Source organism: Barbus barbus, assembly GCF_936440315.1.
Source record: "Barbus barbus genome assembly, chromosome: 32".
NCBI lineage: Eukaryota > Metazoa > Chordata > Actinopteri > Cypriniformes > Cyprinidae > Barbus > Barbus barbus.
The window spans coordinates 27,474,806-27,487,320 of record NC_136760.1 but is presented as its reverse complement, the minus strand read 5'-3'; the positions used below and the strand labels follow the sequence as shown (position 1 = coordinate 27,487,320).

The 12,515-nt window shown below is 35.2% G+C and overlaps 1 protein-coding gene across 1 annotated transcript; it reads left to right on the top strand.

The window, feature by feature from the left end:
- Positions 1–780: 780 nt before the first annotated feature.
- Positions 781–4,372, top strand: LOC306852308 (zinc finger protein 503-like). Its single transcript, XM_079389025.1, has 2 exons — positions 781–1,146; positions 2,766–4,372. The coding sequence occupies exons 1-2, from the start codon at positions 964–966 to the stop codon at positions 4,020–4,022; spliced, it is 1,440 nt and encodes a 479-aa protein (XP_079245151.1). The 5' UTR covers positions 781–963; the 3' UTR covers positions 4,023–4,372.
- Positions 4,373–12,515: the final 8,143 nt, after the last annotated feature.

Below are 12,515 nucleotides of genomic sequence, written 5' to 3'. Positions count from 1 at the left end.
TAAAGTGTAAATATAAACGCTAAGTTAAACCTACTCAACTTTTCTGATACGGGTGTTCCCATCATGCACTGGGGCATGTAATTAATAAGGTTGATCTGACACATTTAACACATACTCAGAAATGAACCACAGAATGTTATGGTCATTGTGTGTTGTGTACCAACTATTGAAGTGTTTGGATGAGTACTGATTATGGTGTCTGCATGATATCTACTGTCTTATTTCATTTACTGAGATGTTTCTATAGGCTGCATTTTAAAAGCGTGGTTTAATTAGGTGCTATGTTAAATTGCCAAGTAAGCTATATATTACTCAAACTTTTACTGGCCAAGCTAAGATTAGCCTACTTTTTCTGGTGGATGGGGATTTAATTCTATACATGAAATTATACATAATTATGTAATATTTACTTAAATTCCTTTATGAATGTTCAGTTCAATAGTAAGTAGGCCTAGACTGTAGAAAGCAGTAGCAGTAAAATTAACTTAAAATAAAAACAGAATCCTACAAGTTTTTTTTTTTTTTAAGTGTAGATATTTTAATAACAATAAACCCGGTGCTGTTCACTTTTTTAATGTTGTTCGTATTAAAGAGAAATTATTTCATAATAATATGTGATTTATATAATGACGAGTTTGTTTTCACCTCCTCAATATGGCCAAAACAAACGCCCACAACGGCGACGCACCTCCCCCGGAGCTGTCAATCACCTCACGCCGCGCTGTGATTGGCCGGCGGCGGAGGCTTTAATCTCTGGTGCGCGGAGCTGAGCTCAAAGTGAGTGCGCGACGCGGAAGAGAAGATGCGCTCCGAGTCCGAACTCTCCTTTTACGCTTTTCCCACAAACATCCTTTAAGGATTATTCTGTTTTTCCTCATAGCCTGTTATTTGCTTGGCATCCTTGGGAGCTACTTTTGGTCCGTCTACAGATGCGTTTCCAGATCACACGGAAAGAAGTGGGACATGATCACACTGCCTCCGGAGTCTGCCTTGTTTAGTGTGTTTGATCGCGTTTGGGAAAAGAAGCGACACCGGGAACTGTTCCTGCACTCGCCGCCGTTCAACATGCTGAGCGCTCGGACCGGACACATCCTGCACCCGGACTATCTGCAGCCGTTACCGTCCGCTCCCGTCAGCCCCATAGAGGTAACATTAAAGAGGACACTTTCCGAGGAACATCCGCAGATCTTTATGTTCAACGCGCAATACAGAGAATACGCAGCCGTGTGGAAAATACACTAATATTGACTAGAGGTTATGTTTCATCCTTTTACGCAATATGTTAAAACGATATAGGCTATTATTTTTTATAATATGTTTATTTGTTGTTATTTTTATTGTGTATTTTTTTTACGTAAAATAACGATCCGATTACAAAAGTAGTAGGTTTGTTACTTTTTGGGAAACGTTTAACATTTAGCTGCATGTGGCACAAAAACAGTAAAAAGTAGCCTATTTATCTTTTTGATTAATTTCATGGTTATTTTATGAATTTATGTAGGCCTATTTATACATTTCAAACTCGTACAACATCAAAATGAGTGAAATATGATATTAGGCTAATTATAATTCGATAATCGAATTAGAATTTTCTATTCTACAGAGAACAAATATTAGTGTTTATGCGCGAATAATTACTATAAAACTGATAATTTATGTAATTTCTAATGAGGGATTGCATCACGCAGTTACATTGTGGAACAGAGTTGCCATATGCATTTATATTTTCTTGATTAATTTTAATTTCATTAATTTCTATACAATTCTGAAAGACAAAGTATCAATGCAAGGGGAAAAAAATGTAAGGAAATGTGCTTGAGTGTTGGATAAAAAAACAAACGAAATGTCGGCTATACAGCTTAATATTATATGATAATAATAATAACATAATGTCAATGGTTTCCTTAAAGGCTGACCTATTTCCAGCCGTGCAGTTATTTTAGTTATAAAGCGAAGGAAAACAAAGCCTTGTTGCCATAAGGAAACACATTTTATTGCCTGTACAGAGGGATATAATAAAACCCCTCCTGACATTTGATTTAATGTCTCTGCAGCGTTTTAGATTTAAGACTCTTGAGTCATGCTCAATGCCAAAACATAAATAAACACAAAACATACCTTATTTTAGCCTAAAAAAAATGCTTGTTCATTAAATGCACATGTAATGTGGCCAGCTTCAGTTGCATGATTTTTAATATTTTTAAATATTTATATACTATATGTGACCCTGGACCACAAAACCAGTCATAGGGGTAAATTTTTTTGAAACAGATTTATACTGAATAAATAATATTTACATTGATGTATGGTTTGTTAGGATCGGACAATATTTGGCTGAGATACAACTATTTGAAAATCTGGAATCTGAGGGTGCAAAAAAAATCTAAATATTGAGAAAATCTCCTTTAAAGTTGTTCAAATGAAGTTCTTAGCAATGCATATTACTAATCAAAAATGAATTTTTGATATATTTACAGTAGGACATTTACAAAATATCTTCATGGAACATGATCTTTACTTAATATCCTAATGATTTTTGGCATAAAATTTTTTTTTATAATTTTGACCCATACAATGTATTTTTGGCTATTGCTACAAATATACCCCAGCGACTTATAACTATTATTTATATAATATTATAACTAATATTTTGTGCTCCAGGGTCACATATTGTAATTATAATGTAATAGATTTTATATAATTTTATTTTATAATTTATACGTGTTATATTGCATATTTATATCCTTAAAACTCTATTTTCACAGTTGGATGCCAAGAAGAGTCCCCTCGCCCTCCTCGCACAAACATGCTCCCAAATCGGGAAGTCGGATCCGCCGTCCTCCACCAAACTCTCAGCGGTCGCTTCGGACAAAGACTGCAAATCCAGCCCGCTGAAGATCAGCGACATCGGGGCCGAGGACAAATCTAGTTTTAAGCCATACGGCAAATCTTCAGAGAGAAAAGACACAGGTGCCGATAAATCGGGTTTCCGTGTGCCGAGCGCCACCTGCCGGCCGGTCACGCCTCGGAGCCCGAGCTCCTGCAGCTCCGTCTCTCCTCAACCCGGCTCGGGGGATAAAACGGGGAAGAAGGAACGAGACGCGGCTAAAACGCCGGATGAATCCGGAACAAGAAACGATAGCGAGACAAGCAAACAGGATGTTTCCAAACCATCTGTATCTGACAGCATCCCGGCGTCTTCGGTGTCATCCGCTCTCGGATCGGGGCTCGTTGCGCCGGTTTCTCCTTACAGACCGGGTCACACCGTATTCACACCTTACCCTGCAGCCCTCACCACGGCGTACCCCGCCTACCCTCAACCCTTCCTATCCCACAGCGTGACGCTGGATCCGAGCAAACCAAGTGGCGGTCAGCTGATTAATGCTCAGCTGTCCGGCGCTCTCAGCAGCAAGGCGGGGTCCAGTCCCCTCGCCGGAGCCTCTCCTCCATCCATCATGTCCAGCGGTCTGTGCAGAGACCCGTTCTGCCTGAGCTACCACTGCGCTAGCCATCTATCATCAAGCGGCTCGCACGACAGCACCACCGCAGCCTTAAAGTCCGGATACCCGCTTATGTACCCCAGCCACTCCCTGCACCCGTTATCCACCTCTACACCCTCGTTCCCGGGACACCCGTTATACCCGTATGGCTTCATGCTTCCCAATGATTCCCAGACGCACATTTGCAACTGGGTTTCTGCGAACGGTCCGTGCGACAAGCGCTTCTCGTCTTCGGAGGAGCTTTTGAGCCATTTGCGGACACACACTGCATTCGCTGAGAAGCTGGTTACGGGATATCCCAACTCTTTAACCATGGCTTGTCACATGCCAGGAGCCCCGCTGGCGCTCAGGACCCCTCATCACGCGCTCGGGCTCGGCCCGCGCTATCATCCGTACTCCAAAAGCCCATTACCGACGGGCAGTGTGCCGGTGCCGGTTCCCACCGCCACGGGCCCGTTTTACTCTCCATACACTCTTTATGGACAGAGACTGACCGCTGTGTCTGGGCTCGGATATCAGTGAGAAACTGATTTTTAAAAAATGTTTTGTTCGCCTCAGGACTAACTAGTGGACCATTATTTATTAAAGTTAGCTTTAAAGCGAATTAAATAAAACAAGACTCACATGGCTTTATTTAAACTGTTATGGACGTAATTCTCTCATAAGAAACAAGCCACACTGTGTAATGTCTTATAGCCAAAATTTGCATGTTTATTTCTAAATTTACTTGAATTATATTTTAAAGTTTGTGGGGGAGAAATGTTTTTACTGTGCAACTCAGGGAAAAACGACAGCAATTAAAGAATAACTCGATTCGTTGTCTATTTGAGTGAGTTTGGAATGCATTGGTTAAACACTAAAAACAAGATTTTATATGTTGCATTTGGCTTGATTTGTAATCTGCATCACATTATGTTAACCTTGCATTAAATATAACCTTCAATAATAATAAATTATTAGTATATATATATATATATATATATATATATATATATATATATATATATATATACACACATACACCTCAGAGTTTTTAGATTAAAAATAAATAATAATAATAATAATATTTAAAAAAGATGTGTGTGTGTGTGTATATATATATATATATTAGTAAAATTAATGAACAAATGCATCTGTCACAAACATAATTTTGCATTCTTGAACCGTTATTCTACATTCCAGCTATTTCACAAATGTATTTGATTTATGTGTGCAAGTTTGAACCTTTTTCCACAGCATTTGGAGTTTATGAGCCTGGCTTTTATTGCATTACTTTTTACAGGCGTTAAATAAATCAGGTCATAAAGAAAAATAGTTCTAAGATCTAAAATAAATATAATAGGTATATATTTTATATGAAAAGAAAAAAAAGGTATAAAATGTTTTTTTGTGGCCTTGTTAAAAGAAAAAAAAATGAATTAAAAAGAGGAACGTGCTAAGAAGGGATTTGTCATCAGAGCTTCTCCAAAACGCGATAAAAAAGCAATTAAGCAAACCTATTGGTAATAATTCATAATATTATTAAGTCGCAAATAAATATTTATATAAACACTGAACACATCAGTAATTCATGCACATTCAATTAAGTATATAAAACAACATATGAATCTATTTTACAGTTTATAAACTACTTTTCTATCGATGCTGATAAACATCAATGCTTTTGTTTGGTTTGTTTTCGACATTATAAAAAGAATCGTACAGTTTAAGAGATGAAAATAAAGCACACATCAATTTATTTCTCCAGAAGAGTACCAAACTGTTCCTCAAACTTCAATTTGTCTGTGAATATCAGTAGAAATATTCGATTTATTTAGTGGTTCATATTAAAAAGTCTTTATAATCAATAATTCATGGACAACCACAGGTTAGTGTTTCATGTCAATAATATAGCAAATTAAAGTCATCAGAATTATAAAAAATAACATAAGGAAGTAGGTTGCATAATATAATGCAGTGCTATTATGTAGTTTATGTGATATGAAAGTATACATATGTAGACACAATGTAGAAATTCATAATCAGGCAAGGCATTTATCTGCAGAAATAATTAATTTAATTTAAATTGAAAGCATTTTAAGTAGAAACTTACATCAAATTCATTAAATAACCCAAGTGTGTCCAAGCCTCTGACTGAGAGTGTAGATTAGTGTTATACGTTTCATTAATTAATTAGTAATATTTCATAATTTGTTAATAATTCCCAGCAGGGAATGTTGATTGTTTTTAATTACACTATTATACAAACTTTTCACATTTAGTCTAAAATTAACATGGAAAGATATTCTGGAAACAAGGAGTCGCATAAATTCAGTAAAAGAGGTTTATTTTAGGACCTGTAACATCAGCATAAAAGAGAAGATGAAGTTATGGGTTTGTCTCTGCTATTGAACCAAGACTGCTTTGTCTAGAATAAGACAGACGTGTAAATGCAAGAAATTTTCTTGTCCTTTCTTTGCAAAAAAAAAAAAAAGGCTAAATGGAGCAAATGAATTGCAGATATGGGCATTTTTGGCCACACCACATTTTTTGTTTTTGTGCATTTTTGCAATTTTTTGGCTCAAACCTCTGCATTACCATGTGTCCTGCGGTGTGCAAACTTAAAACACAGTTCCTTTAAATATTCATCATGAGAGACTCCAAGAGTCGCAGCGCTGGACCGTACGCATGTTTTAGTTACAAACCAAACCCACAGCTTCCCTGGAGTTGAGCTGGCAGTCCAACGCACGACTCGCTCGCTTTCAGTCTCTCGCTGACCCTACATGAAGACGTGACCGCCGACTGACCACACACTCATATATTAGTAACACAGACCAACAACAATCACTCTTGTGCTTCAACAATCAATCTTCCAGTACATTTTCCCTCCTGTATTCTGCTCAAACCCAAAAACATTACATTTTTGTCTTGTTTCCCAGGAAAACATCTAAAAACCCATAAAAAAGACATTTATTTAACTGAGACGTAAAATAGTGAGAGACTCAGAAGACAATAGCTTCTTTTATGTTTACTATTCTTATGCAACACCTTTTTTAAAACTTGATTTATGTAACCAAGGAAAATATGAATAGTTCAACCAAAACTGAAAATTAGCTGAAAATTTCCTCACCTGAAGGCCATCCGAGATGTAGCTCAGTCTGTTTCTTCATCAGATTTGGAGAAATGTGTCATTGCATCAGTGTCTCAGCAATGGATGCTCTGCAGTGAATGGGTGCCGTCAGAATGAGAGTCTAAACAGCTGATAATCCACAAGTAATCCACACCACTCCAGTCCATCAGTTAATGTCTTGAGAAATCAAAAACAGATCCATCATCAAGTACATAATCCATAATAATGCTTCCTCCAGTGAAAAAGTCCATCTCATGTTGTCTCTCACATCAAGATCCAGCTACTAATTTGATTAGAGCTGATTCCAGACCACTTTTTGCATTATTATGGACTTATATTTTAGCCGGAAGTGATGGTTTGATGTAAAAACGTCTTATTTGTTTCTTACAAACATCCAGTTTTTGTCTTCTCCAGATGTTAACTGATGGACTGGAGTGGTGTGGATTATTGTGATGTTTTTATCAGCTGTTTGGACTCTCATTCTGACGGCACCCATTCACTGCAGAGCATCCATTGGTGATGCATTGCTACATTTCTCCAAATCTGATGAAGAAACAAACTCATCCTAATCTTGGATGGCCTGAAGGCGAGGATACATTTTCATTTTTGGCTGAACTACTCCTTTAATTCAATCTTGTTTTAAAGACGTTTACTGGAAAACGAGACAAAGATACCCATCAGGATGAGCGGTGTTTGGTGTAAATCACCAAACATACACAAACAGACAAAATGAAACACTCTCACACACATCAGAAGAGTCAAAGCCTGTCTTCCATTAATAATCTTGTCGTCAACACAAATAACGCAGATGATAAACAGACGATCGCTCACTCTGAAGGCCTGTTTACAGAATCATTACAGCTGCGCTTCTGTGTCCCACAAAATACACTGCGTTGCTATCCGGTTGCTAAAGACTTCTGACCAAGTTTGTCAGGTTTAAATTAAAAATCCCAGATTTGAAGCTCCTAATTTGAAGTGTAATTCATGTTTGTTTAATACAGTAGAAATAGTGATGTTTAACTCATCAGAACAGTCTGGAAGGACTTGCGAGTGAAGCCACGAAATGTGCAAAGCTACACGGTTGTTTTAAAGCCTCTGAAGCATTAAGCACAGGTGATTAATGACGGGCCGCTTTCTCCCAGTCTGCAGAGACTGAAAATTAGCCTCAGACTGGATACAAATACACAAACACACACACACTCGAACACGTGCACACATGGAAACTCTTACAGGAGAACACATGTGCAGTGAGTAAGATAAATGAAGTCTCAACAAGCGCTCCACAAACACACGCAGGCCTCCACCACAGACACACACACACACCGTAATTTAGAGAGTATTTAAACGCCATGTTCGTGCTTCGGGTCGAAACTGCAGTCCAAGTTCTCCCCGCTGAGGTGTTTAAATCAGCTCTGGCATCGTGTCTCAAAGCGTTTCTCAGGGCTGTTTTCAACAGTCCCTCCAAAGACAGCACAGGAATATTTCACACAGATGTCTGTTCTCCAGCTCAGATTGATGCGCTGTCCTTCTCAAACGCTTGCATGTGTGTCTCAGCAGAACTCTTCAAGACATTCCTCTCGGGCTAAACAGAACAACTTCATCACTCCATCTCAGATTCAACATCACTTTTACATTTAAGCATCTTATGCGTCACGAGGCTGCATTTATTTGATCAAAAATATAGTAAAAATAGTGAAATATTATTATGATTTCAAATAGCTGTTTTCTATGTGAATATATAGTGAAGTGTAATTTATTTCTGTGATCAAATCTGTATTTTCAGCATCATTACTCCAGTCTTCAGTGTCACATGATCTTCAGAAATCACTCTAATATACTGATTTGCTGTTTAAGAAACATTTCTGATTATTATCAATGTTGAAAACAGTTGTGCTGCACAATATTTTTGTGGATTCACAGATGAATAGAAAGTTAATAAGAAGAATTTATTTGAAATAGAAATCTACTCAAACTAACTTTGCACAAAAATCAAAATGCTTTTCTGTTTTATTCTAGTCAAACACCTAAATATGAACCAGATTTATTTACTTGAGAAGCAAAATGCAAGATATTAAGACTCTTCAGACAATCTATTTTTCTTTTAAATTTATATCACAAATTTTTATTATTTTAATTTGTTAACTTATTTTTAGAAATTAAGCTTTCTCTAATCTTTAATTTAAGTAAATCTTTAATTTGATCTTGTATTAAGGATGTTTAGATCATTTTACTGGAAAATGAGACAAAGATACTGATTAATATTATCTGTTTTTTTTAGGATTCTTTGATGAATAGAAAATTCAATAAAATAACATTTATTTAAAATGTTTTGATCAATGGATAAAAGCATTTATTATTATTTAATTCTGAAATGGTAACTTATGCTATGCATCAACATAAATTATAAAGGCAATTAATATTTTTTATTTATAAAAACAATTACTGTAAAAGTACATGCATTGTTAAATATAAAATATTTTACAGTAGATTATAAAGGTAAAGCCTAATTCATACTTTTTACCTACAAAACCATCTTCACAACATTTTACACATATTAAATGTACTGTAAATACACTTATGTGCAATAAAATTAGGAGCACCATGCGAACAATTGTTATTTTTCTCTTTAGGGCACATAGAAAATGTGTTTGGTAATGTATTATCTTATGCTAGAAACCATCAAAGACAATCGTTGTCTTCATTGTTACTTCTTCACACTGTCAGAGAACATTCAAGTTTCTTCAGGATTAACCAGAAATGCAGTTACTAAGACGTTCTGAATGTTTTTAGCACATTGCTGTGTTCTGGATGGTTCTGTCCTCATCCTCTCACAGAGAGATCAGAACCACTGAGAACATGTGAAAACGACAGGAGACGAGGCTCTGCTGCAATAAGACATCAATGACAGCCGCATGAATCTTCTGTAGCACCGCTTTCCACATAAACACGAAATATGGCATCATAAAAACAAATATAGCAGAGTGCTGCCATATCTGACCTCTGCTCTGAATAGCCTGCATGTCAAAGCACAATATTGTTTCAGCATCACTCATTTATGAGCACAGCATGTGCTGGAGATCTGAACACCATCATCTGAAGACGTCACGGGTACAGAGGAAAAACTATTAACGTTACGCTTCAAACTGAAACCTCACACGCAGGAGCTCTTAAAAAACACATTACTGGATGATTTTTGACTGGATGTATATTTTATGGTCCATAGCTGTATTCGTAATTCAATTATACAATGTTAAAAACTACAGACATCAACAAAAGTGCTCATCACCAGCATAAAAATAAGTTTAACGATGCAAAGACTTTCATCAAGAGGCCAAACCACTGTCAATTTAACACAACAGATTTTGTGTTTGCATAAAAAGACATAAAAAAAACATCTAAGTTGTAAATAAAACATCTGAGTATGTTTTACAAGAAAACACTATTTCAGTTTTTCTACTTAAAAACATGTTTAATTCAATATGTTACTTGCTAATTATTTGTTTAATTTACTAACAATTTCGGAGTGAAATTATAATTTTTTTTCAGTGTATTAAAAATATTTTGTATTAACTGAAATAAAGCTGAATATATAAATATTAGATGAAAACTTAAATTTCAAACCTGAATCTTAGAATTACTTCTTTAGCAACAAGTTTAAATTACTAAAAAACTGAAACTGAAATGACTAAATAAAATAAAAAATAAAAATGTTTACTTTAAAATAAATTACATCGAAAAACTAAAACTAACACTGAAATAAAGCTGAAATAAAATAAAATATAATAGATGGAAAAAATTAAATACAAATAATTACTGAAAAATCTAAATGGAAATTAGAAATGTTGTTTGGGCAATTAGCTCAAATAAAATAAGATTAAATTACTAATACTGAAATAAAAAAATCATAATAAAATCATAAAAATACAAAAAGCAGATAAAAATGACTAAAGCTTAATCTAAAATTAAAATAAAAGCTAATTAAAAATATGAATAAATAGTATTATAGTATATAAATAATACTAAAATAAAACTGCAATGAACTTAAAACAGGCAAACACACCAAAGCATATTAAAAAAAAATACTAATAAACTATATACTAATGGGACATCTTTGAATGCCAAATCAACACAAATTATAAAGGTGATTAATGTTTTTTATTTATAAAAACTAATATATTTTACTATGAAATTACATGCCTTCTTAATTATAAAATATTTTGCAGTAAATAATAAAAGTAGCCTAACTGATACCTTTTACTTACAAAAATATCTTCAGAATATTTTACACAAATTTAATGTATTGCTTGTACATGCAATTTTATTTGGAGCGCCATGCAATCAATTATTTTTCACTTTGGGTCCCTCGTGAAAACTGTTCATGCACCACTTCAGAGAGAAAAATAATTAAACTGATTGAGCAAATGCAGATGTTTTGTTCTGCCTCCTCATTATTATCTGATCAGGTATTTATGTTTGGCTGTGATTTACCGCTGTGAGTCCACTTCCCAACTGCGCTATCAGTCTCATATCAAACCTGATGTCTGGGAATCAGCAGTATGATTATCTCAGAGGGAGTCGAAACACCAGCAGACCTGGTCTGAGATCAGAGGAACGCACTGATGACGGTGTTGAGTTGCACACATGTACAACTCAGCAGAAACAGCTTAACGCCTCTGCTCAATGCAGCCTTTATACAGGCAGAAATCACAGCTCCAGCGACTTAATTACAAATACCAGCCTTCAAATGCTGCCCAATTACTGCTTTCATTGGGCTGATGGATGCCAGCTGGGCTCTCAGGCTCTGGACCTGCTCTCAGCCCATAAGTCACTCTGACACGCGGCTCTGAAGTCCATCCAGAGGAAAAGTCCATAAAAACCTTCAAGTGTTCGACTGCGGCATTAATGCCGTCATGTACTTTAAGAGGAACCTGAGATGTGATCGATCACATGACATGCCGTCCAGATCTCCCCATCATGCTTTCTGATCTCTGCTGTATTACTCGATTCCTGACGGGTTGCTTAGCAGCTGTCATGAGGACTGATTGACAGGAGCATCATATAAACAGCAAAGAACAGGTGCTCTGACAGTCGGTCACATGATACTTATGATTTAGATTTTGAAAAATCCACTATAGAAGTCTCTTCTGCTCATAAAAGCTGCTGATCAATAATACAGTAAAATAAAACGACTTGGCATATTAAAAATGTCATAATACAATGAATCATTACAATTTGGAATAACTGATCATTTAATCTTTTGAGAGGTGTGACTGTCAAAAGGATATTTTTGTTTACTTTTTGAGCGATTTTAGTACTGCTTTGGGTTGTTAACTTATGTGCAATGTAACAAAGTTTGTAATTTCCCAGAAATGTGACTTGAAAAACCATGGAAGTGAATAAAATTCATTAAAAAAGGAAGTAGTTTTATGGCTACAATGTTTTATATATATATATATTATTATGAAAGAAGTCTCTTCTGATCTCCAAGGCTGTATTTATTTGATTAAAAATAAAAAGTCATATTGTGAAATATTATTATAACTTAAAATAGCTGTTATTTATTTGAAAATATTGTAAAATGTAATTTATTTCTGTGAACAAAACTGAATTTTCAGCATCATTACTCCAGTCAATATTACATTTCCTTTTTCAGGATTCTTCGATAAAAAGAAAGTAAAAAAAAAGAACAGCTTTTATTTGAAATATAAATCTTTTGTAATATTATAAATGCCATTTTTTATTAATTTATGCACCCTTGCGGAATAAAAGTATTAATTTCTTTCAAAGAAAAAAAAAAAAAAAAAAAAAAAAGTCAACATCACAGTTCATCATATACAGTAAATGCAGAAAAGAAGAAAAATCACAAAGCAGTTTTAAAATATTACAATGAAATATCACTATCGGTT

Excerpts from the sequence above, each read along its gene's own strand:
- LOC306852308 (XM_079389025.1), top strand. The coding sequence starts at position 964 with ATGATCACACTGCCTCCGGAGTCTGCCTTGTTTAGTGTGTTTGATCGC. Across the intron at positions 1,147-2,765 it reads CTCCCGTCAGCCCCATAGAG|TTGGATGCCAAGAAGAGTCC; the intron begins GTAACATTAAAG and ends CTATTTTCACAG.